At 40.6% G+C, this 27219-nt stretch overlaps 1 protein-coding gene across 1 annotated transcript in view; it reads right to left on the bottom strand.

The window, feature by feature from the left end:
- Positions 1-9102: 9102 nt before the first annotated feature.
- LOC107218672 (semaphorin-2A) overlaps positions 9103-27219 on the bottom strand; it is a 282104-nt gene continuing 263987 nt past the window's right edge. Inside the window, exons 6-13 of the mRNA XM_046739750.1 lie at positions 19798-19860; positions 18338-18445; positions 15713-15983; positions 11731-11961; positions 11231-11644; positions 10858-11134; positions 10334-10781; positions 9103-9863 (exon numbers count right to left, since the gene is read on the bottom strand). Of these exons, the coding sequence (XP_046595706.1) occupies positions 9789-9863; positions 10334-10781; positions 10858-11134; positions 11231-11644; positions 11731-11961; positions 15713-15983; positions 18338-18445; positions 19798-19860 (1887 nt within the window). The 3' untranslated portion in view covers positions 9103-9788. The remainder of the gene's footprint in view (positions 9864-10333; positions 10782-10857; positions 11135-11230; positions 11645-11730; positions 11962-15712; positions 15984-18337; positions 18446-19797; positions 19861-27219) is intronic.

Raw genomic sequence — 27219 nt, 5'->3', positions numbered from 1 at the left:
TTCGGCGCGTTTAAGAATTCACCGATATTACATCGTCGGCTATTATTCACCCAGGTTTACGCACTCGCGATGGAAACTGCAACATTTTCAACCTGTAATCGAAGTCTGCCAGTTACATGCTGTGAAATTGCAAATGTTAACCGTGGCGCGGAATTCACTCTGCGATGGGCAAAGGCATGGCTAATTTATATTTAAATCACCTGACGGTTTCGCAGGTGCGACGAGAATGATGCACTTCGGGTACAAGTTTCATTTCACGAGTTTAAGGATCGAACGATTGATCCGGAAATCGGTGAAAACTGCACTAAAAATTGATCTTGGAACGACTCGTTACTTTTTTTTTTTTTCAATTAACCAATACGTATTTTTCAGTTTATATGTTTATTTGTTGAAAAATTTTATAAATTTCCTTGTTGTTTCATTTGGCTGCCAAGTCCTGTCAGTTTCAGATTTTTCACTCGGTCGTTTTCGAGATCATCGCGGGAGTTTGCGAATATTCGATCGAAAAATTAAGAATTACTAGACGAAAGAGTACGGAAACAACAAAAAATAGAAGACACAAAAGATCGCAGATCTGGCAAAAACACATTTTCATCTACTTTGAAGGACTGCAATTTCGTCGTTTCAAGAAATCTGGTAATATTCGCGAACATTTTTTTTTTTTTTTTTCTTTACACAGTAATATATTTCAAGACGAACAACTCGAGATCACAATTTTCTTCGTTCAATTTCACTTTGAAGAGATACAATTCAACGAAAATATGCCGATCAGCGGATATCGTTAGTAATGAAAATTTATGTCGCGGTAAATATCGGCGATAAAAATCCCGCAGAAATAACAATTGTCTGTTTGATTCAAGGTAATGTAACAAACACGCACAAGTACGACGAAACAGAAAGGTGTAAGAGTTAATAAAGAAACACGGGAATCGAATTCTTGAGTACGACGAGGAAGATTTCGGAAGTTTGTTTTAAGTATAAATATAACGGTGTGACGTATTTCGAAACGGCGTCATTCTGTATTTAAAGTGCGTGCGAAGTGCAAATAACTGTTTACTCAATCCTCGGAACTAAGTCTATTAAAACTTTGACCATTCCGATTATTTTATCGTATTTTAACGGCTTTCAAATGCTGGAAATATCCATTGAACGAAGTGAGAACCCGTGATATAATTATTAAAATATTTCTTATCTTGAAAATAATACCTTTTCAGATCTTTCGGCGGTTCGATTGATATTCAGGCTTGAAAAAAAAAAAAAATCTGTCCAGCCGTTTTGCGACGTAGCGAAACTCCGTCGCTCTGTCAAGAATTAATATGAAAAAAATATACGGAGCTTTGTCGACTTCAATATTACAGTTAATGAGTCGATAACGTTTAGCCGCGAATGAACGTGGCTAATGAGAACTTTTTAATGCCCATTATCGTTCTGTGATAATTACAATCGTCGCTCTGAGATTTCATTGCGATTCAATATTATTACCCTACCAAATGCGCTCAGCGCGCTGTGGAACTGATTTTATTCTCGTGGTTATAACCGTTGATTTTTCACCCTTGGAAAAAGTTTGAAATCGAACTACGCGATGAAGATATATTTTTGTTAAAGTGGCATCACGATGAGACGCGTGTAGCCGAAAAATATTAGTCGTCATATTTGAATAAACTAGGATTTTCTCACAAATGTTTCCAGCGGATTTGAAACCGTTGACATAATTACTGGAACAAACCAGAGGAAATTATTACACGTACTGATATGTGATACATATAATGCATGACCGGTATGATTTAGTTGTTCGCAATTAGAATTCTTTAATACTAGCGGATTTGAATTTTGTAAATTAGTCAAGATGCAAAAGCAATCTCAACTCAATTTTCGAATCGTTGGATATCCTGTCGTTTGTTTTATCAACCATTTCGACAAATCACCATAACTTTGTTTCACATCGATTCTCAGAGTTTGATCATATTTTCTTTCGCAAATGAAATTTATTTCTTTTTTTTTATATTTTTAAACCGAATCATTTGTCATGTCTAAAAATATTGTCGAAACTCGTTTCTCCATATTTTTTCAGTCAGTTCAAAATTCATCGCTAAAATTTTAACCATCGAAGATACGTCGCTTTTTCTCTTTTATCACGATCATCGGTCGGAATATGGATCAAGTGGATCAATTTATACCGTATTGCCACCAACAACGAATCCTTCTTTACCGATAGTTCCGTCAACCAATAACCAATAACTTATAGAGTAGTAAAAACTGTTCTACAAGTATCCGAGTAATCGTCGCGCAAAGTTGAACATAATTATTTTAATTTAACACCGCCACGAAGCGTCTTTCGCGTAAAATTACACGGAGCGAGGAACTTTGGAAAGTTCTTTTTTCACTCCGTTTAGTGCCGAACTTTACGCCCCGAGAGTGGACGGGTACTCTCGCCGTGCTTCGAATAATCAATTGTACTCTTTTTATCCCCAAGCACCCTGCAGCAGCTATTCCGGTTTCGACGACTGTTTGCTAATGAACGAAACGTCCCGCGTACCTAATCCGTCGGCATTGTTTAATTCATTGCGCGCATATCGTTGTCGAGATAGTTAAAAACAAATCCCGCAACACCGTAGAAACCATTTCCGCAACGAGTTTGCATTGATCAATATCTTGTGGGGCAAAGTTCTTTTCTATACATGTTTTTCTAACACAAGTTAGAAGCTTTTGGGTTAGCCGACTACGAATCTGAAATCAGATTTCGAAAATTCGGTACGGCGAATCGGGAAAGTTTTTTTACCGTATTCGAACAAATTTTAAATTTTTGTCAGTCGTATTGGACCCGCCATTTTGAATTTTTGAAATCTGATTTCAGATTTGTAATCAGCGACGCCTAAAACTATAAAATATCATCTTGTCACCAGAGTTTAATCACAATCAGCAGAATAATGATTGACTCGAAGGGTTAATCTCTGGAATTGTGGGTGAAAACGGATATATTAATACCCGGAAATAGAATGAAGTCTTTGCGGCTTGTAACGGACAAAGTATGTACCTCGTTTTTCCTAATTCCAACAATATTGAAACAGTATTTTGAACGATTTTACTGAATTTTTCTAGTTACTATAACAAATGAAATATTTCTCAGTGCATACCGCAGTAACTGAAATAGTCACTACGAATAAACCAGGACGAGAGTAGCTATAAGAATATTTCCTCATGCATCGTCGCTGCGAAAAATAAATTTCCGATAGCTCGGAAATAAGACGTCTAAAACAGTAAATCGGGACAACGTGTTCCATAGAAATGCACGTTTTCATAATTCAGCGCATAATTATACGGATATTTCCAGTGCGGTTCGTTTTATCGTAACGTATCGCGTACGTTTATACCATAGTACAGGTTTCGCAACTCCGGAACGAGTTCCAATTTTCTGTCAAGTTTCCTTTTTTCTTCAAGAAAAATCATCCGAGTATATAAATTTGTCACTTACCTTTTGTTTAAATTTCCATCTTTCGCAGTTTTCTCAGCGTGTGATATTATTTCCGGACTTACCTGGGGCTCTGTAACACAACTACGGTAATAATTTGTATTACACAACCAACCACGCGCTGTGATAATTAATGATTATGAAATAAAGAGCGACAAAAAAAAAAATATATACATATATTATCGGCACGTTGCCTCATAATTTCACGTTTAGTACGACTATAACCTTGAGCTTCCAACTTGACAACTTGTCATATTCGCATAAATTTTAATACAACTTAAGATTGCATTGTCTTACCGTTAATCCACCCTGAAAAGCTTGCTTCAACAACTTTCCTCGCACCGTTGAAAATTAGCGTAAATATGAGAACGGAAACAGGAAGCTGACAGTCCTTGAGCCCGGTCTCGGAAGGAGAAGAAGTTGGTTTCGTTGCAACAAAATAAAAAAAAAAAAAAAAAAATTACTCACAAGCAGATAAAAAAAAAAAAAAAAGTTTCGCCAATTCCTTAACCACACTTCACGTTCGTTGGCCCGGTTTATTTTCGTCGCATTCATCGAGCCTAAGTCGACGGTTTGTTCCAAGGGATTATAGGAACCTCGATTAAGATACACAGGGCGAATCATTTATTAAAGCAAAACTTTATTATAGCAATAGTGAACAATGGATAACTATTAAAGATTTTTAACATGTGTTCGTATCGTATTATTATCATAATATTTTTATTACTTTTATTTCTAGTTGTGTTTTTTTTTTGTTTTTTGTTTTTTTTTTTTTGGTTTTTTTTTTTAAGGTTTTTTTTTCTTCTCCTCCTTTTTTGATAAAAATAGCGATTGAATGTTGTTTAGGTTTAGGTAGTAGGTGAATATCTAAAAGGTATCTTACCGTACGAAATTTTCTAAACTTAAGGTACGTAGTCCTAGGTTCGTGGTTATTGTTATTGTTAATGGTACAATACAATTCCGAGGTGGTTGCGTGTGTTTTTTTCTTCTCTCGATTTTTTTTTTTCTTTTTTTTCTTTTGTTTTTGGTAGTCGTGGTAGTTGCGGTTGCGGTGGTAGTAGAAATTCGTCTCGCTCGTAGATAAAACCGGGAACAGCCTTCTTGAAGCCTGTTTTCAATTTCTAACATTCGAATCACTTGAAAATTACTCAATTTGTTTTTTTTTTCCGAACAAATGTTTTACTCGAAGCTCGAGGCGGATATTAAAAACTTCACGCGACTTTAATCGTCGATTCTTCGCGACTGTAAAACGATTATACCGCAAAAAGATTTCTCAGATTTAGTTCTCGTCATATACGTGCTTCAAGAATATGCCAATACATCGTAAAAAATATTATTTCAGAACGCGATACAGAAAAATCTGTCATCTTTGAAAAATGCGCAACATTTTTTTTTGGGGGAAAAACAAAAACGTTAAAAAAAAAATTGAATTCCTGTCTTTCCTCGAGAATTGAAAAGAGGCCAACGAATAAATGAGTATGTTTGGTCAAGTCTGTTTCACGAACTTTTCAAATTACGGATCTTCAGAGGGTGGATAGAAAATGATAACGAGTCTTATATAAAAAAAAAAAAAAAAAAACCAACGTGTATATATATATATATATATATATATACCCAAATGTAAAGTTGGCGATAAAACTATTACAGTCATTGGCTATTCCTAATGATATTTAGTAAGTCGTTATCAGCTATTTTTATCGTATTAATAAAATCCACATTATCTTATTGGGCTTTATACGGATTCAACCACCATATTATACCGATCGATTAATCATAATCCATCGTACAACTTACACTAATCGAGCTAATCTATAAACTAAAGCTCCAGTTGGGGCGACCGAAAATATTTACCGACCTATAGGTACAATATAATATTATACAGTTACAGGTAAAATTGCTTTTTCCGTAATCGTTGATTGTAAAAGAAAAGAAAAAAAAAAAAGAAGGAATTTAACTTTGCTACAAGTGTATGAATACAATGTACAATATTGTAGAAATATTGAAAGAAATGAATCGAAAAAATTAAGTAAGACAAATAGCCATGAATTTCTACATGAAAATATAATACCTACCAATTTTCCGTTGCGCCAACCGATTTTTCCTTCGTCGGTATAACATACGGTAAAAATCATAATAATATAATACGCTTGTATATATATATAGTTTATAACAATTTTATTTCATCAAAGATTGCTTTCCGTAATCACGCCGACTTCCTGAAGAGCTTGAAGCGCGACGAGCTTTTTTTTTTTTTATTCCTGTCCGTCACCGAAAACCGTGCGACGAAATTGAATCTTGGATTATGACGTTATTATTACTATTGTTTTTTTTTTATTATTATTATTGTTATTGTTATTATTATTATTACTATTGTTACGATTTTCTTGTTGCTTGTTTTTTTTTTTTTCTCGATTCGCACGCGTCAAACTCTTACCCAAAGATCATGTATTATAGTCTTACTATTTTAACGTAATAATTATTCATTTTATTAAATATAGCATCGTTTCGTTATCCATTCGTCGGTTTGCGTATGAAGTTATAGAAGGTGAGAGTGTACTGTACGAGTGTCACGTGTTCATACACATATTCCGTAACGTGTCGTGATCGATCGACGTTCTCAACTACATCGAATTATGCTAACGTAGGCGGGTACAAGGGTCATTATTTGTTTATTTAATTTTTTTTCTTCTCTTGTTTTCCTTCATCCCTTCGCGTCTTTTTCATTTGAATGCTCACGGTGTTTCGTAGCTTAGTCAGTCGGGCATTGTACATAGTTTAGTCTTGATTGTTCGCGTCTAAACGTAGCCTAATGCAATGGAATATTTATTCCTTCCCTCCCTCCCCCCCTCTCCCCCCTCCACCCTTGACCCTCAATTCTGTTAGTTAAATTCCGTCGACATTTGTGAGGTGAATTTTCTTGCGTTTAGGTTTATATATATATATATATGGTTTATATATGTATATATATATATTTTCCTGCTCGTGGTATAAATATTCATCCGCACCGGGCACGGGACTCGAAGTACACTTGCTAATCAATAATTAAATAGCAAATTACTGGCTGGCCGGTCTTACATGCTTAGTTTGTCCTTATTCACCGAACTCATTCGTTCTTGAATAATTACTCAGTTACTTAATCACTTGTTAACTTAATAAATTTGCCGACTTACTTACTTACATGATTACTTACTTACTTACTTACTTACTTACTTGCTTACTTACTTACTTACTTACTTACTTACTTACTTGCCGACTTACACTTTAAATACTAATCAATACTTGTTGAAGCTCATATTATGTAAGTTATTTACGCACTTAAAGATTAGCTCACCAATTATTGTATCATGCTTATCGACTAAGAACGTGATGTGTTTATCATCGTTTTATTTATTTATTTTTTTTTTTCTTTCCTTTAATTTGTTACTTCATTCACCAAGAGGTGGCTACCGTTAATATGGGATACAAAAGTAATCGGTTCGATTAGACCCAGATTTATTATTTATATATGTATATATACATATAATTGTCTCTTACCTAACTCCACGTGCCTTTTCGTCATTTTATTTATTTCCTTTACTCTCTCTCTCTTTTTCAACCGTGAAACGATAATAACAATAAACGATAATATTGTTAATTTTACCATCGTTTTCGTGCGTTATTATTTCTATCGCTACTTTGTGTCATTAAACGAAACGAAGTTAAGAATTCAGGAGAAACAAAGATAACGACTTTGTACAAAAATCAGAAAATATTATTGTTAAGTATTCAACAAACTTGCCGTGCTAAAGGATTTATTTCATTTTTTAACCACTAGCTCCATCATTCTTCTCAAAATGATGCAGAATTTTATCCTGAAGTTGAAACGAAAGTTTTAAATCAATTATTTACAAACTCAGAGGCAAGAACGAACTATATACACAACTGCAGCTTCGGGAAACTCGACTCGTTAAATCCGCTCGGGTAAAGGCGTCATGACCTCCCCTCCTTCCCCATCCCTTGGCTACGTTGTTTATTCAATGGTTTACACCAAAAGTTTATACCCATTTCACCTCTCCTTCGATATCATAGACAAGAAACTTCCCGGTGTGTATGATACGTCGGTTATAGCGATCGATTACTTTGTACATTCCGCGCAATGTAAATTTTTGCTATCGTCAAATTGTTGATGGCAATTATTAATTATACATCGACGCCGAACGTCACACTTCTCGTTTTCACAGTGTTTTTTTTTTCTACACAGAAAGCAGTCGTTTGAATCTTCTTCTCATCGTTCGCGATCTTTTGGTCAATTTATTGTTCTAAGAATTTTCCTCTACAGAAATAATATAACGTTTATCCAACATGACGTTGCAAATTTCATAAATTTTCATTCATTTTATATACAATTTATTGAATCATTACACGTATGCAGTTGGGTCACGCCACTGATTTTTTGTGCCTATGCGCCAATAATACACGCACATGTCACGTTAAGACATCCTGAACCAATTCGTTTAATTATAGATGTTACATAAATTATTTACGAGTTATTTTTCGTTCGCCCTTTTCCTTCTCTTTCATCCTCCTGGATAACAACCGTCTACATCAGTATCTAGCACCTCAGGATCTAGTTTTGCTTATTCATAATATTCGACAGATCGAAAATTCCACCTTACTACACGTTACCCTTACGATAGATTATTCTTTTTCTCTCTACTTGCACGTCCGTAAATAGAAACATAACTGTCCAAGTAAAAAATACAACTGACTTCTACTCGTTCGGAAACCAAAGAATTGGAAAATGGATGAAACATGAAACGGCGATCGGTTCGCGACCATGTAAATTACAGTTACGAGTTGTTGGAGAAAAATTTCGAACTAGTGACACGGTGTCAGTATGTATGTAAAACACCCTGATACTTTCAACATGAAAACGGCCGTCGTGCTTATAACCCGAATTCTAACCGTTCCACGTTCGACGATAATAATTTCTAATTTCCATCGACCCTGAATTCTTTCCTCATCAGATTTTTAGTCACACTATTTCTTTTCCACAACTATATTCTATATCGTCTTACCAGCTTAAAATCTATCGCCATTACATTCATCAGCACAGGTATAAGAAATACCTATCCACTATACATTCATGATTGTTTTCAGCCATATAACGTGGGATCAATATATTGTCCCGCTATCGGTCACCGAATTGGCGACGTTTTATTATTAAGTTATTTTATTTATTTTTTTTTTCTTTCTTTTTTTTTTTTTTTTTTCTTCTTCACTATTTCCAAATTGAAAAAATCTTAGAGCAGCTTTTCAATACATGTATATATCACAGGTCTAAGAAAACAAAAAATACTTTACACAGGTTAAAAGCAAAAAAAAAAAAAAAAAAAAAAAAAAAAAAATGGTGACGTTGACGCAGCGGCGAATCGTCGCGCCTCCTTCACCCGCACCTAGAAATTGCTCGTTCAACATGCGGTAACGACTCACTTCCGGTTAGCAAAACGTCCGCCCCGTTGCGTACTGCAGTGTGCTTGACCATAGCACGAAACGGTGAAAGATTAATTGTGCATGCTGGCGCGGTTGCTGTGAAGAACTTTGGCTTGAGAGAAGGGGTTTCGTTCTTTATTTCTCATTGATACACGCTCGGATAGTCGAGCGTGATAAGCTCGGTGACAGCACACGTTTGTTTTATTCTTTCTTTTTTTTTTTTTTTGTTGATTTTGGTGATTAAATCGATGTCAGCATTTGTTTTTTTTTTTTCGCTCTGTTTCGTTTGACACAATTCAACGCGTGTCCGGCTGAATCGAAAAAACTGTGCACTTTAACAATTTACGGTGATACTAAAATTTGGCATCATAAAACGATATATTTACACTCATACCAAAAGCCGTGTTTACACACTGTATCGATACAGGCTTATATTTACAGCAGGCAATTGTTTTCAAGAAATTTGTGATTCGAGGTTCAAAGGTTCAATTATAATCAGAAGCCATCAAGAGACAGAGAAAGAGAGAGTGAATGGCTTCGGTGCACATGCTCATTACGTATAATCTCATAATGTTCACCGGTGTTTTCTTAGCTTTATTACCATTGTTAAATTTATTTTCATTTCTTTTATTCAATCGTTTTTTCACTCAGTTCCTTTTCAATTTACACTCCCGGTAACCGCCAACGATACGGCTCCGGTTATTATCATGAAAATTTTTAGGGACTCGTCACTATCCGTACTTGGACCAACGTTTTTTAACGGTACGTCAACGCTTGCCTGCTCGACAATAACCTCCGGTATTTTATTTAACGTCAAGTTAGTCAAGGCGCTTGAGCCGTCGATTCATCACACCAGGGACGAACCGTAGACCTCGTTAGTGTGAACGTTTTGATTACTGTCGTTCTGCCGTGAAGCGCATTGCTAAAACAGAACAAGAAGGGAGCTCTCTTCATTCACGAACCTACATTAGTGTTTTCTTAAACGTTCTCGACAATTCGATTCAATCCACCTTGCATGTGGTTGGCGTAACGCCTATTTTTCGAACACTCTTATGCAGCCATGAGGCGAGCTAGAATATTTTCAAGACGTTCATCGTTAAATCTTCGTCCTTCGAGCCGCGCATTAGAGTAACCAGGAATTTTCCCACAGATGCATAAGACTGCACGAAACGTAAAGCACGATGTCAGGACGCGAGTGATGTGGTCATTTTTGTCTCTGTGAATGTCGGAGCTTGATTGATCAAATGAACGATACCGCACTAGAGCTTATTCTTCAAGTCCGAAGTCTTCCGATCGTTACTGTATTTTCACGGGTTCGAATAGATTGACGCGGGCAACCCTGATTTCTCAAAACCACTAACAATTAGCTGAACGAAGATGTGAAAGACTCACCGCTTGCTTTCTCTCCCAGCTTTTCATTGCCGATTTATACTTCTCGAACTCGTGGCACCAGTCGGAATATATTTTCTGATAATCGTTCGACTTTGCCGGTGCGGAACACCTGTGAGCGTCGACGGTGATGTTGTAGGAGCAAAGCAGCGCACCGCCAAGCCAACAGTCGTAACGACCAGCGTCCTGCTCGTTCACTCCAACGATGACAAGTCCCTTCTCCGATGTCTCGATGAACTTGTCACCACCAGCGCCGTACTTGTAGACGATTTGGTACCGCCCCTTCTCTTTGCTGTAATGGTACCACCTGACCTCCTGATTAGCGAGGACTTCGGGCATCTTTACGAAACAGCCCAGATGCACCGACTGGCCCCAAGTAACGACGAGCTTCCGTTTCCCAACACTGCTGTCACAGACGTCAGCGGTGCTGTTCGAAACGTCCTGAAGAAGCCTGAGGAGCAGAAGAAGTATCCGGAACGTCGAGAATGGTCAGTGAAAATCGGTTCTCGTCACGTCGGTACACTTACCCTGGTTCGTAGGGCTTGCAGGTGTTGGTGTCCTTGTCCCATCCGCAGTACGGATCGTGGACACAACGTAGACAGTTGTCGTAGCGTCTCGAGCACATGACCAAATCGATCTGCTTGATCCGATGGTCGGAGGCGACGTAGAGCGCCTTGTGCTCCTTCGAGATCTCCATCGCCTGGATCGGTTCGCCAGGAGTCACGTCGAATACGTCCAAGAGAATGGACTGGGACTCTCCGTTTCCATCGAGCCATTGAACTACCTTGTGCACTCTTCCGTCGCCTTGAAAAAAACATTGGTTAAAACGTAATTAGTGTCACGCGGAGTTGGACGGTGGAAGAAGTTATCGGGCCTGAAAGAATGGACTCCGCGACTCACTGGATCCAGCGTAGTAAACCGTGTAGTCGAGGTCCATGCCGACGAAGTCTATCCTCAGCTTGTCGACGACCAGCCGAGTGAGCATTACGTCACGTTTGTAGAATACGGGCTTCTCGTTCTCGTGGGAAATCGCCGAGTCCATCAACGGATGTGACCTGATGAAGTTGAGAACGGTGTCAGGGAGTGTCTCTGTGTCGTTCACACACTGGCCGGGCCTGGGCTCGGGTACTTTATTCGACAAGACGGGTAGCCAGGCGCTGCTGCTGGTCGCCTGTTCCTTGAACTTTCCACGGAACGCCTCCTGGATCGCGTCGATGTGGAAGGAGCAGATGGCCGAGCCCATCAGACCGTTTGTCGACGTCGTAAACGTCCCGTAAAAGTGCGTGTCATCACCTGGCACTTTGTAGATACTCTCTGGACCAGAAAACACTCATTATAGTCTATTGCGAAAGCGGTTCTCTACCGATTTTCGGACCTCGGTTCATCCTAGGTTTACTCACGAATCTCATTGAAGTAGAATGGAAATTCCCCAGGGATTGAACAGTTCAATCTGGCCTTCAGATACGTTGCCCAGTTCTGGGCGAGAATGTTCTTCCCGCCGGTGTCTCGCTTGCACACGCGTGCTACCCTCGAGTAAACGCTTTTACCACAGTTTATGTATTCGACTGCGGTCTCGCGGAAGAAGAAGAACACGTGGCTTCCAATGTCGAACGATCCGACGAAATTTGGTTCTGAAGCAATTAATAGGACATTCTTGAGTAATGATACTGTTGGACTCATGGTTATCAAAAGTTGATCGTCTGTCATATTTAAGCAACGCCCAAGTTATCAGACTTTGAAGTGTGTCACCGGACATGAATTTTTCTCCAATCGACTTCTATCTTGCAGCGTTTTTGATCCTGCAAAACGGGATAAGATTTGCTCGCTAACAACTCGAGTATTCAACGTACGTTGTTCCACAAAGAAATACGTTAGTTGTCCATAAATCAGCCACGTGATTAGCGTGTATACCTGATTCAAAGGCGAACAGAATCCGATCGCCGTGACTAGTTTCGTACGTACGTGATCTACCTCCCCCCCCCCCCCCCCCAACAAAAGCTTCTTCTCTACGATCGACTCACCTTGATAATTTGATACCCATTTTCTGTGAGGCGATCGGTATCCTTTCCGTTCTACCGTTGATACATTAATTTTCCGGGCAGAATTTAAAATCTAAAGTTACAAGCGGTAAGGGGCAGTAGGAAACTAGAAGTAAACGTAAACTCGGTCACGAATAATTAATCCTGCTGCTGTACAATTAAGCTAGGGGTGCACGTGATATCCGGTGGCATGTAAGCGGAGGATATAGGATAACTTCCCGAGTACCTCGGCCCGTGCTTGGAATGTATTTGTTGCCTTGCAGTCGGTCGGAATCAGCTCTTGCCTCTGCCTGCATCGAAGTATGGGGCGCATAATTTCTCGCGACTCGACTGCACAGCAGCGCCCCGGGAAGCGACGACCTTTTTTTGGGGAATAAATCGAGCGTTGAAGTAGCAAGAATTTGAGGGAGAAATTGGAGTTCTGATTTGAAATGCGGGGCTCCGAGCCAAGTGGATCGACTCTGTACCGCCATTCGGCAAAATATGTATACAAGATGAGAGTGGGGTGCTTATTGAGGGGGAAGTTTTTACCCCTGAAAAAAAATTTTCGCTCACGGGTATTATGGGTCTGGATAAGAAATAGAAACGAACAGAGTAATCCGTGCGAATACCGACTTTCTGCCCCCCAACTGACGTATAGGCGTACCTCGTCGATTTTCGTCATTCCGCAATTTGTCGTTTAAAGAGTAAATTCAACCGTAAAGTTCGGTCCCAAGAAACGATTGTCTACGATTATTCGATAACGATGTAAAATTTCCTGATACAACCAATCGGACATTACTTGCTATCGACAAGCGATGACGTGCTCAATGTCCTTTTACCCTACGGGGTGGCAGTCTTTACTTTTTTATACTAAACCTTGAGGGTAGTTTAGCGCGCAAATAAAATACAACACCGAAGTTTCCTGATATACGACAACCTGTCGCGGAATGAAGAAAATCCGTGAGCTACACCCGGGTACTGTGCTTGTTAGTTATGACTTTGCAGCTTACTCTCCTGGCCTGTATACACCATGTCCGGATTATTTGCTCTTTATGATTTCCGATCTCGCGGTTTGCGTCCCCATCGACCTGCAAACAGCGGTTGGTTGAAATTCAATATCATTCGGACTAGATTCGGACAAAAGCAACTCGTCCACCACGAGGTGGTGTGTGTGGTGATGCGGTAACTGAGAATAACGATCGCGTATTTCCCGAGGAAAATGTTCACTGTTGAGAGGGCCGCCGGTTTGCGGTTTCTGTAATCTGCAGCCGAGAACTCGGTGTCGCTGCACCGCACTGCGCCGGTTTTAGGCGAAATTCTGGCGCTAGTTGACGGTGGACTCTCTAATCTTCCTCACAGCCCAACGGTTGGACCGATTGTCTTACTTCAGGCAGAGGAAGTTATATCATGCGAGTACTGTCTCGATTTAGTGCCATCCATGCTTCCAGCGCTTTCGGAGTTTCTATTGAACAACGAGAGGGCCGCGGGGGCCAGAGGATTGCGGTTTTCGTTGGTATCGAGCCTGGCGCCGAGTCCCCGACTCGTCGTCGAGGCTTCTCTTCTCATTTTGAAAGAGATAATTTAATTAGAATGCAAAGTTCACCCTCCCGTCTTGACTACCGCTCGAAGGATTCCTTTCAAAATTAATCAGACGTCGCGCACTTAAATTCCGCCCTCGGAAACCCCAGGATATCGCTTTTATTTCGATCCCGAGACCCTCTTTGAAATATCGTCTACCGAATTTCGAGACCACGTGAATTCAATTGTCGACTTTGACTTCCCACTTTATGTCACTTTTCCTCGTACCCTCTCTTTCCGTTGCAGCACCGTCTTTAAACCCTAATTTTTTCACTCCTACGAGTACAAGCTTCGGCAGTAAAAAACCGCGAATGAATTTGTCTCTCCGACAGGCGTAACTGAACTGTGCACTGCGATTCTAAATCCTGGAATTCACGTAGCTCAGATGCACCATTTGTGGCCACCTTTGTAAACTCTGCATTTCTCAACATGACTTTGATTCGTGGCTAAAATCTGACATTGAGTAAGTTTTGGACAAAAGTTTTAATTCCCGGTACACTCCATTGTTTTGACACAAGTGTCTACATAAATAGATCAAAGCACTGGGTCAAACGATAACCCAAACTATCGCTAAGGTGACCAAAACCTGCATATTTAACCTACTTTGGAATACTTCGATACCTGATTTGTTTGATTGTCATTTTAAACCTTGTATCAATTGTCATCTGACCGTACTTGAGGGTTGGATACGAGAACGATGTTTTATAATCTGGCGACGTTGTATTTTACATTTACACGGTGCTTTACTTCGCACTGTTCGTGCTTGTAATTCACTGGTAATGCGAAAACAAACAGTGTGAACCACGGTAAAAACGAACTTTGAAGAGAAGTTTATTCCGCAACTTTTTTGCAATTTCCACTTCCTCCCCTCACTCTGCGAATCTCTTGTCGCATCTGCCGGTTATTCTGCCTCTCTTTCCCTATCGTTCTCCGTCCTCTGACTCGGGCCGGGGAATCACATCAGTCTTCATTGTATGTACTTTAGACTTGACGACGGGCACGTGAACCCATCCGTCTCTCGACTCTCTCTCGTATTTAATCAACGCTTTTACTAATAGACAAACTCAATATAGAATGGCCCTTGATGTTAACACGAGAGGCGCGAGGGTGTCGGCAGTAGGGAGAGTCTGGCTTTAAATTAAACGGCGAAACAAATAGCTAATCATGGGTCCTCTGCGCGTGTTTCACGAAGGGTTCGGCGGGCACCGCGTGACGTGCTGCGGGATGCTGAGATCTCCCGCCTAGTATTCGAGAGGGACGGTGCTTTTCAAAGATTCAAATCGCGCTACTTCAGGCTTGTCATCGGGAGTTGATACCAACGCCAATGAACTCCGAGCTTCAAGCTCAACGACTCGCTAATTAATTAGGCAGGACGATACCGTCGCCCGATAAGAACTTTGGGAACAAATTCACCCAATCGCTATAAAACTTTGGGACACTTCATTCCTCGCTTGGAACCTTAACGAATGTCAGAACGAATGGCGGGGAGAAGTACATCGTTTCTGTCTTGCCAAACTTGCTTTGAAGCTGCTTGTTTCGACACGAGGTCATCGAGTCTCGTTGTCAGCGAGCTTTCGGTTGCCCGGACGTAGCAAAGTAACGCCCGTTCTTAGCGCTGATGTTGAATCCCGATCTAGGCACCAAGCCTCACAAGCCGAGCACATTAGCCTCTGGGAAGTCGATACTGTCTCGAAAATTAATTGAACCAAATCCACGTGTAAATCGCAGGTACTTCGGATGAAATTAAAACGCGGGATTAATGACGAGGAGCAACGTTACTTACTGTCCAACCATTTCGAATCGTATTTCAGGGTCCGTTTGAAGCTGAACTCCTTTCGTCCGGTGGTCAGGTTGTACAAATCAGTCCGGAAAATGACCGTGTCGGCTTTTGTAAACTCGGCGTTCGTTCCGGAGTAGAGAGCTGGGAGTTCGCCAGGATTTCCCTTCTCCACCCAAACGGCTGTCGAGTTGTCCGCAGGATCGTACGGGCATTTTGCTATCCCCATACCAACACCTGGCACAAACTCGTGCCGCGGTAGATGCGTCAGATTGCTCTGAAATTTTAAAACATTCATTTTCGAGCTTCCGCTCGTCTCACTCTCCGCGCACCCGTGCCAGTTACTTTCATGCGTCGTTACAGCTTTTCAGATTTCGCAGAGTGCTTTCGGTAAGATACTCAAATCTGTGTTCTGCCTTGTTATTACACAAATTTTCGCTGGTAGTCTCGGTTTTACTCGGATTCACGACGGTTAATTCAAGACTAGATATGTCATCGGCAATAATTTAATTCGATTTTTCACAAGGTGAGCGGACTTTGACGGAATTATAAAGACATTTCAGTTCTTACTACATTTTTAGATCGCTAGTTATAAACTCGGATTTAAGATGGCTTACGAAAATGGTGATAGCTCAGTAAAATACAGTCAGATATAAGTATGAATACCCAAATCTTAAACGGATTCTTGGAACACAGTTTCCAAAAATGGTATCGAAGTTAAAAAATTTCAACACATTTCCTTGATATCCTTGTCTGTTTGACAAAGTATTCTAGAATTTGAATAGAGCCAGGCTCTCCACGATTTTAGGGACCTAAGATTTTGAAATAAGATGTATTCGAATTACCTGTAATTTTGATTGATACTAAAGATTTACACTATTATTGACTATTGTGAACTTTCCCTCGCGTACTTAAGTTCATATTGGTGCATTTGGGTACAACATGAGTTTCACTAGCAGGAAATCAGAAGAAAGTCATCGATCTATTCTCGTAAAGGATCAAACTCGAATACCCGCCTGTACACCGAGAGAAATTTCTGGTGTCGTTACTTTACAGTCATCAACCATTTAAACTCTTTAATACCTAATTAAGAAATACAGTTCCAGGTACAACACGAAAATAAGTTTTCATCGCCGGTACGTGTTACCATCTTGTTTTATTACGGTCAGTAATTATACTAATATTTTCTTGAAACTGTCGCGATCATTTGATGTTAACGTAGTAATGAATTGATATTGAGAAACTGTGGTAAACTACACGTATAGGCAAACAGATCGAACGTTACGATATCGAGAAAACTTGTTATCGACAGCCATAATCCCACGAAATATTTACTTGTGTCTGGTTTTCTTGCGATTCTAACAACATTTGAAACGATTCCACTAGAACATTGCAGCATGTTAGAAAAAGGTAACGGATCGACTCGGAAATTGACACGGGTAGACCAATCTATACACGTGCCTGTGGGCTTGAGATATCGAACCGAACGCTACCGAGCGTCCATCAATAGTTGGTTAACTGAAATCAATCGAATACATCGAATCAGTGTTTAAAGGCCGAGCCCAGGGACCGGCTGCCCGGCATTAATCTCTCCCGGTCGAGTAGCAGGCCTGCGAAAGCAGGGTTGGAGAGCACACAACCCTTGAAATTGGAGTAGCTGACTAATACATCGTTCGATTACAACGGATAACTATGGCAATAGGCGAGCTGGGCGCGTATCGGCGGGGCTCGATTCGCGGAGGCGAATCTATAGCGCCAAGGCGATGTCGTCTACTCGGCAACAACCCCGTTATACGTGCGCGTGCATACCGACACGAAAACGAGGAGGTGCAGGTGAGACACGTAGAACCCGGCCCATAAATCGACCCGGGATCTTTTGACCAGAGCTATTATACGACGTAATGACGTGAAATTTGCCTAAGAAGATTACGGAAGACACAAGCACCCCGAAAACCCACTTAAACGAGGCTCCTCGGTCCTTCTACCAACAAGAACACTCTACTGTACTCTGGAGGATAATAATTTTCAACGTAGTGAGTAAAAATCTTTTTCTGGGAGGGGAAGCTTCTCGTTCTATTATACCTTAGATGGAATCAACGTATCAAGGCTTCAATGCTTGGATGATTGGGGATACCCGTTATTTCCGGCACTGAGAGAAATTTTTTAGTTCCGCTCACCGCTCAGTCTTTGACTATCTTCATTTTTTACCAAAATCGAAAAATATAGTTCTAGGTAGAAAATGAAAATTAGTTTTCTAGCTGTTACCGGAAAGTCTAGTATCCGTTGCTATTCTTTCTCGTTACGATCACTGTTACTATATTTTCTTGTATAACTATTGAAAAAATTTAATGCTCGTGCAACGATAAATTGACGTTAAAGCCTTGTTTAACTGAAAAAGTAGAGTAAACCTCACAAACTGATTTTGCGTTGCAATAACCAAAAAAGGATCGACGATAGCGGAAAATGGTTGGGCGCACCTCGTTTTTCGCAATTCCAACGATATTCAAACAGTTTTTTTAACGATACCCGTTTTACTGAATTTTTCTAGTTACTGTAACAAATTAAATTTTTCTCAGTGCGTCTTAATTTCAGATTTAATAATCTTAAGCGTGCGAAGCTTGCGGTACTTACGTATATCACCCAGTCTTTAGGCGAGTGAGCGTTCGTTCCGCACATGTATAGGCGATTCCCTTCACCCATCGGCTGTATTACTCGGATGTGATTGCGGCAGTCGAAATGCTGGAACAAGTAATGTTTTTTTTTTTTTTGTATAACCATGGGCATCGAAGCAACTAGATTACTAAACAAAAATGCATAAAACGGTTCAACATAGCAACGAAAACGACTATTCGTTTATTTACGGTTATCGACGAGCTATACGATAACATTTGTAATGGAGTAAAAAATTATTTCCCCCTACTCGGCGCAAGCCAACAAATTTGACCTCATACTTTAATGTTGAACGAGAAGAAACGGTACAAAGCGTATAATACACTAAGCGTGAAATTCAATTAAAAATTGTCATAAAAGTGAATAAAGAAGAATGACAGCGAAGATATCGGGCAGTTATCGTCAAAATGTACGTGATAACTTCAATATAATTATATATATATATATTGAAGGGAGCTCGAATGTCAATACTTGAGTATGCTGTTGAGTGTGCTGTTTTATTTAATCACGTGATTTTATATTTGTTATTTTAAGTGTCGTCGTATATTAATTCTCGATATATAACCTAATCAGGATTGATTTCTTTCACACTTGACAGAGTCTTGTTCACGCACTTCAAAATCGAACTCTCGTCTTCGAGTGTCGTAGGCTTACTGATCCGCTCGGTTCCGTCTATTCTCGATATTTACTTTAAATCGAATACACCGTGACAAACGTTTACAGGTTGATCGTTTGTATAAAAATTTTTATCACGAATTACGGGTAAATGAATATCAATAAATAAATCGCCGTTCGATTTTAGTTACCGATGTGTGCGCGCGTGTTTTAATCAGTTTTTATTTTTTTCATATCTTTTTTTAAATCTCTTTTACTGTTTACAAAAATATTTATACCCTCGATGATATAAATTTACGTTATATCGGTTGTACAGGCGAGTTTTACCCGTCTAAAACACGCGTTTGCACCTGCGAGGCACGCTGCAGGCTTGATATTCTACACCAGCCAGAGAGGGAAATGCAAATCAATTGGAGTTGGACAGGAGAGCGTGATAATGGAAAAATATTGTGCGCGCATACACGTGCGATGTGTACATTTTAATCACGTGGATGTTTTATTCGCGTTGCCATTTTGCTGCGTTCAATTGGGCGGGCGGAATAAAATCACGCAGGATAAATGAATATCTATGCACAAGCGTACATTATACGTAGATTCACCTTCCCGATGCGCAATCGGTAAACGCGGTAATAGAATATACACTGGTGGTTTTTTCTTTTTTTTTTGGTTTTTTTTTCACTCTGCAACACATAAAAAATGTTGTATACGCGTCCGATTATTTTTTCCTATCAACTTGCTCACGTGTCGAGACACAATTTCCAGAGCAGAAAACATTTTTCAACAACTTTTCTATTCGTTTTACTCACCTCTGACTTTCCTTTCGACACACAATTGGCCACGTTGCTTGGTTCCAGATTCAGAGCGTCTCTCTGTAACAGAAAATCAAAGAATCGTTAACGAACAGCTTCGTCAATGTAAATTGCTTTCGAACAGAACGCGTATTGTTCAAATAAGTGGTCGGGTTAGGAACCGGTTTGTTAGCCGCGTTATACTCAACTCGATCTGTCTGTTTCTACATTATCCAAATTCTGTTCGTAGTTTACCCTATTCGTTCACGAAATTGCGTAAAATAAATTATTTCTACGTTGTTGACTTTTTCCCCGCAGTGCAAATCCTCGTTTTCTGATAAATGAAAATTTCAAACAATTTTCGAACCCTTTGGATGCTGATTCAGTTTTTTCAAGTCTTCTAGGTTTTGAAAAATTAATTTTGTTACTCAAGTTAAAATAACCCAGTTGTTTCCAAATCAAATGTGTGTGATTTGAGCGCGGAGAAAATTCCATAAATTCGATAAATAAATTTTATTTCTTTCTTTGACAAATCGGAACATGATCGGAAGATGATATCACCCGAAACGCATCCCTGAACACAAGAGCAACGATGCTGAAAGTAGCCATCCAATTTCCTTCAGATTACGTCTGTTTCAAATTTTACCCACGCCTTCAAATGAATCTGATTAATACAAAAATCAATAACCATTCGACTTGAACTTTCGTAGACGCGTCCACTCGATTTCTCTGTTATTTTTTTTTATCGCTCGGACGGCGGATGACTGTCTTTGACTAGCGAAGCGTGATATGCAGGCTCGTCTATGCTCTCCTAGCCCCGGCCAGAGGCGTCTTAGCGCGAGTGGGAAGTACACACTCCATATTTTTCAGCGGTGAAGAGTGCTTGCCGCTCGGCTCGGCTGGCGAGGAGATGAGAGCTCGAAGGTGCGAAGAGGTGCGGGATTTATCAAGGTGGTGGGCTGGGAGAGCGGCAGGACCGCGTTTCCTCACTTCAAACGCAGAGGTGAATAAGGTCAACGACTTACGGCTCGGCTGCGCAAGATGGTTAGGCCAGGAGGTGTATAAGCTGCGAATGCGTTCTCCTCTTCGCTCTTACAAAAACCTAAACGAACCAAGAGAGGAAAGGAGAAGAAGGAGAAGAAGAAGAAGAAGAAGAAAACAAGGCGAGTTTAGAAGCGAGCCGAGAAAAGCGCTGTCGGCACCAAATTACCGAATAAAACGAGGCACTCTTCGGCGTCTCGGTGCCATAATTTGCTCTCCGTGAGCCGAGAATAAATGTAACGTGTAATCGACGCGACTCGAGGCACGGCGCGTGTTTTCCTTTATCTTCTTTCGTTATAATTAAGTTCGACGTGTGCGGCGCGGCGTTAATACCGCCGGTGCTTATCATGGAGGTCGAGTGCATACTGGAAAGTAGCGCAGCCCCCTTTTCGCCCGATTCAGTAGAGCCAGCCAGAGCCCCGTTCTCCGCACCTCTTCGCCACGTATAACCCCGTCGTCACCTCGCGGCACTCGAGCACCTCTGCAGGCACCTACTTCATATTCTGCACACGCCCGTTTCCACCGACCTGCATAGGTTTATCAAAAACTAACGAAGATCGTGTTGATATTAATTCCGATCATAAATTAAACCTGACCCATGCTGTGCTATTTTTATACTTTATTAGTAGGGTTGACCATTCTTGGAAAGTCAGCTGAAGACTTGTTAGAACGGCCGCTCAAATCGTTTCAAGTCATTCGCTTCAACCTCTTAAAGACCGACTGTCGAGTCACTGCAAGGTATACGAAGTTATTCGAAATCGGGTAAAAGAAATTCGTGGTGTTATGCGAAGTTTCTTTCAGATTTTGCAGAATGTATGTGAATTTGAACGAGTTATTTGACATACTTTAGTCACCAGATAGTCACGTATGGTATTCCAAGTACTTCTGGTGAAACCCCCTCATATTCATGAGGTGGTCGCGGTCAGATGAAGTCAGTTGAAGTCATTCGAAGTCTTTCGAGTCACCCAAAGTCCGTGTAAAATACTTGTCAAAGCTTCGTAAGGTCATTCGAAGCCTGCAGTGATCTTGAAACTAGGTTCGACATTGCAGACTAGTTGACCTCTTCATTTTCCTGAAGGTTTGAAGTAACCTACGTCTTCTTACTGGGTTCATACGGAAAAAATGAGGTGACCAATTTTTTGTGTTGACTCTCTTCCGAGCCATAATATTCCAAACATCGGTCAACCAGTCACACGTAAATATCAAGACTGATTGAACGTTGCTTATCATATTGCAAGTGAACCACAGAAAAGGTGATACCAAGTTTTCGGTATGCGGTCAAACAGTGTAGGAAAAAGTACATTCGTAGCAAGACAGAATTTAAACGTGAGAGATAGAGTATATCAAAAGATTTTATTCGTTGACTATTCAGCGAGAAACTAAAATTGGCGTTTATTTATTGTCACACTTGCGATCCAATGCCTCGGTGAAGATAAACATCGGATTACCTCATCGACAAATATATGCACTTCGAAATTTCAACGTAAATTTTTCCGACTGGAATTACCAACGACACGAATTATGCTTCAGGTTTCAATCGATACAAATGTAGCGACGAGAAAATTCTCATCTCCGGTACTAATAGAAGTCGAAAATCAGGAAGCTGCGTCTAACTCTATCCAAGAAACAAATAGGAAAAACAAGTGTAGACGAACAAGAATGCCGTTTTATCTCGAGCTGAATCATCTGGACTCAACTACAGCATTCTCACTGTATTAGACCATGCAGAGCTGCTTCTTCTACTCTTATTGTCAGATGAAATTTAATCAGCGCTTGGTACGCTCCATAGTCGTTCTTTTTTTCTTGTCCAGCGATAATGATCGCCAGGCGGTTGCGGCTACAAGAACACCGTTAAGAGTTACCGAGTAGCGTCGACGAGCGAATGACAACCCCTGATATTTCTCCACGTCATCATCACCTCTGGGAGCTTAATCAAGCCAGCATCTCTACGCTTCGAGCCTTCAGAGCTGAATAGAGATGTCTCAGATCCGGGCAAAAGGAAGGGCGAAGGTGGAAAGGTATAAAGGGAACTTTGTGGACAAGGGGCGGAGGGACGGGCAGACTCTACGGTGATTACACATGGAGCAGGGCCCCTCTTGTAATCAGTGCGCTTTTTTCTACCGTCAAAGTCTCAGGTGGGTACCTGTGATGCCGGCCCGCAAGCTCACGTTGCGGCTGTCAACTGTTACTTTAGGTTTCGGTTGTCGTCTCATCGTCTCCATTATCCTCGCCACTGGGTTTACGGAAGAGATCGGGGAGGAGCCCTGAAACTTCTTCGGGGTGGGTGTCGAAAAGTAGAGTGGCTGCACAACAGAAGTGTCGGAATGTCGAGTTTTCGGAGAGTCGAAAAAGCAATTCATCAAATTTCGAAACGAAGACAAAAACCACTCTGCTTCTCGACTCTCGCTCACTTTTTACATAGTTTCGTTGGTTTCGTGTACGGATAAATATCGGCAGAGGTCAATATTTAATTCTTCCAGGCCTGAATTAACCTTTGACATGAGCATACGTTATAAGGGAGTGAAAAGTTTTGTCTTCTAGGAGTGGCGGCGAGTCGGTTAGGCGCGTCAGGGAGTCATAAACCCCCATAAATACCATCCACCGAAGTAAACCACTGGAATATTTGACTTCGTCCAAGAGATGCTTTTCACCGTAAAAACTTTATCCCAAACTTCTAAGAGCCGTGATCAATTTATTCACGCTCTGCGTTATAAAAAATTTCATCAATCAAATACGACTCTAGGCACGTAAACGCGTCGCTGAATTCACTTCGCCGGCGATGCCGAGTCTTAGTTACTGGATAAGTCGAAGTTCCTTATCCGTCGCGTATAATGTGCTTGCAATGATTCCGTTACTTTACAGTAGCACGATCATTTTGTCTTATTTCAAGATAAACCGCAGATAGATGTCGACGATCCGATTAGAATGGTAGAAGAACTTTTACTCTAAATCTGCAATTAGTTATAATAACAAAGAAAAATTGAGTATCTCCTTTTATTATACATATACCAGTTGAAGATCAAAAATAATTATTTAGTATTGCGTTCATGTTGGGTAGCATGGCTAGTAGATTCATGGTCACGTGTTCTGAATATAAGAGAATAAAGATCATCAGTTTTTGGTATTTGAAAGAAGTCAAAAAATATCTGAATCTGCCACGAGGTCCGTCGGAATTTGTTTTTTTTTTCTTTTATATTTGTTTTGAAGAATGTGGGAGGACGCTTTTCTACTAAACTGATCCACCCATGTTGAAGACGGCTATTTTTACGGCAGTGAAGAATCTGTCTGCATAATATCCACTAAACGTTGACTGGCACCGGGGAAAGAGATACAAGTTTGCACACGAGCGGAATATACGTATAAAATCAATGTCATTGTGTCATCCGCGATGGAACGATAGGCCACGCTTTGCGTAGGATATTATCACCCCTCAAGTTGTTTCCCATTCCGTATCTAAGCCTGGAGAAAAAAAAAAAGTGCTTTTCACGAAAAGGGCAACGAGGCCAGCTGCGATAAGAAGCCAGGGTGTTTACCGCTTTCGAGGGTGTAACTATTCAGTGGCTGATATAACGTTGGTGCGTTTTAACGAGTGAGGTCGTCGTCTTTGCTTTGGTACCTCGTCAAGGATCGAGATAAAAGAAGGTGGATTAGATTCTTACAAGAGTGTGAAAATCGCGACTGCGTCGCACTGACTAGAAATCGCACCGCACAGCGTGAGGTGGAAATTTAATTCTCGGTACCTAAAAGCGAATAGTGATGATTACCGCAACAGCTCGGGCTGCAGATACCGCCGAGGGCGGTAATGGGTTGGCTTTTAATTACCGGCGAGCCTTCGGTTAGCCGTGGAATTTAATGCTGCCAAGACGGATATCAATCGCCCCTGCTTATTACACCGCTAGTGAGTAGTCGGTCGGACTTATTGGCGGCCAGGAAATTTTTTAAAACTCAAGAGAAGCGAACTGACGAGGGTGAGGGTGGTCCAGGGTACGGGAAATACTTGTATATACCACCACTCGAATCCCTCCACCAGCACTCCGGCTGCCTACCCCATTAATTATTGCCCACTATCGTGGAATCGGGTTTCTCCATTTGCTGGAATAACCGCGGCTACGAATATTGCAAGTGAGATAAACGGTGTTGATCACGGGAGTGTATAATGAAAGCGTCTAGGTGGTAGGGTTGATACGATAAATGATCAGTCATTGGAAATTTCGATACTTTATGCCGCGGGATAGAAAGCGATGATAAGGAAGTGGGATGCTGGAAGTTCGCAGAGTTGAGAATCCTCGCGATGAAAACCACGGAGCGAAACGGTCGTCCCGAAAACTAAAGGGCCGTAAATTCGGGCAACGAGAATTGCGAAGCGTTGGACCCCGGAAACCGAAACTCGCAAACTACTGGACTGATGGACTAGCTACCGAAGTTTTCTCTGCTGGGCCTCTTCCAACGTACCCGACTACGTACCGATGTTCTTAGAAAACACATCCCGCCACTTTCTCGGCCTTCCTCCATTTTGATCCTCTCGTCGTCTCGCTGCTTTATTAAAGAGACTGTAAAGCGTACTCTTGTATTCAAGATACGTTACGAACGTACAGTAGGTAATGCCGGTACACGCCGATTGTCGTTAAGAGAAGAAAGAAAAAAAAAAGTGCAGTCAGAGATCAACGTGAGATTTTACTTACCTAGGATAGGAAATTTATAATACCGGGGATTAACTGGTGCAAGTAATTTTCAAATTTTCTCAAATATTTTAGTTTCAGTTTAAGGATGCACAAAATATACAGAATCGAATCGAAATATCATACAACGAAGGTTTAAAAGAGTTCATCGAGTTTAATTTAGGTAGTTGCAACAACATTCCCGTAGAAAAGAGAAATAAAAAACGTGAAAAAATATAAATTTCAGCTACATTGGCATAATTGTATTTATGACTTTGAAAAGATACCGATATTAAAGTATTTCTATAATGAAAATATCGCATTGTTCGAATGATTCTGATGTATTAAGGTTTATCTTGATCAAAAGTAAATTCTCTACAAATAAACAAAGTCATGTTTCCTATTTGACTTCTGAGTTGATCAAATAAACATGATTGGTAAAATCATCGAATGGAATGAACAGTTATCGTATACCTTAATAAAAAATACTCCATCATTACTCAAAACTTGATTTTGTAGTTTTGTTGAGAATTCATTTGGGAACAAGATGCGCCTGATTTTTTCACTGTAGAAATGACTCGATAATCGCATCTCTTCAAAGTCGTCAATAATTGTATCGTTACATCTAAAATCGATGTTGTTTGAAATTTTTTTCCTGCATTCAAATAGCATTGTTTCAACTGAATTCAACTCGATTAACTTCAATCGCAATGTCAAACCTTCGTTGCATCGTATTTCTGCCTTCACAAGTTTATGTCTGTACCGTACGTTTGATACATTATTACAAGGAGTGACCAAAAGCCTTTGCAATTGTTTCAGAAAAAAGTGTGAACCAATTGAGCACCTGCGCAATTTCTTGATGACGTTTTTCCTTGAACGGGTAAGCAGCTGATACATTTTTAATCAGTCGAATACCTTTCACTCGATTCCTTCCACATGCTCGTGTACCTCTACTTCTTACGCGTTTCTTTACAGAAATGAGTCCAACGCCTTGAAAGGCGGGGTGTGTCGGCAGTTCTAAAAGAGGTGGGGGGTACATTTGGCCGGTAAGAAGGGGAAGAAGATCACACAATTTACGGCGATGAAATATTAAGGAAGGAAAACTGTGCGGATCCCATGGGCACCGACACCCTCTAACCTGGAACCTCGCATCCCGACAGCCGCGGTATTCGTTAAAAATTTATCGAGCAGAGCCACCGCGGCCCTTTTTATCTCATTAAATAGTAACGCAGGACATCGGGCGCCACTCAGATCGACCAGACCGAATCGCCGGGACTCCCCCAACACATCACCCTCCGTGGACCATCTTTTCTTTATCCTCCGTGTAAAGCTGGAGGGAGAGGCGAGCTTGGAGGCGCTTCATCAGCCTGAATATTCATAGGAAATTGATGCACATACGTGGGTTACGGTATAAAAAAAAAAAAAGGGCGGGACGATGTAGACCCCGACGGTCGGTAAGTCATTTTTTTCATAATGGACTGTCAACTCTGATCTCTCGTCGGAATTCAATCTGCAGTCAATATCGATTTCAATCGGATAACGGCGTTTCGGTTCTGCAGGTGATTTACTCCGTATCTCGTCAATTTTATCTCGGTATATATGTTTCTTCCTTTTTTTATTTCGATTTTTCTCTTCTTTCTTTTTTTTTTTTTATTTTCATTCATTTTTTATCTTCGTATTCATCCCTTCCTTCCGGAGTGTGAACCCGAGGAAGAGCGAGGTGGAGGTGTAATTGAAATTT

This window comes from Neodiprion lecontei, chromosome 5 (genome assembly GCF_021901455.1).
Source record: "Neodiprion lecontei isolate iyNeoLeco1 chromosome 5, iyNeoLeco1.1, whole genome shotgun sequence".
NCBI lineage: Eukaryota > Metazoa > Arthropoda > Insecta > Hymenoptera > Diprionidae > Neodiprion > Neodiprion lecontei.
Note: the sequence above shows the minus strand (reverse complement) of the source record. Positions and strands in the feature narration are given on the sequence as shown.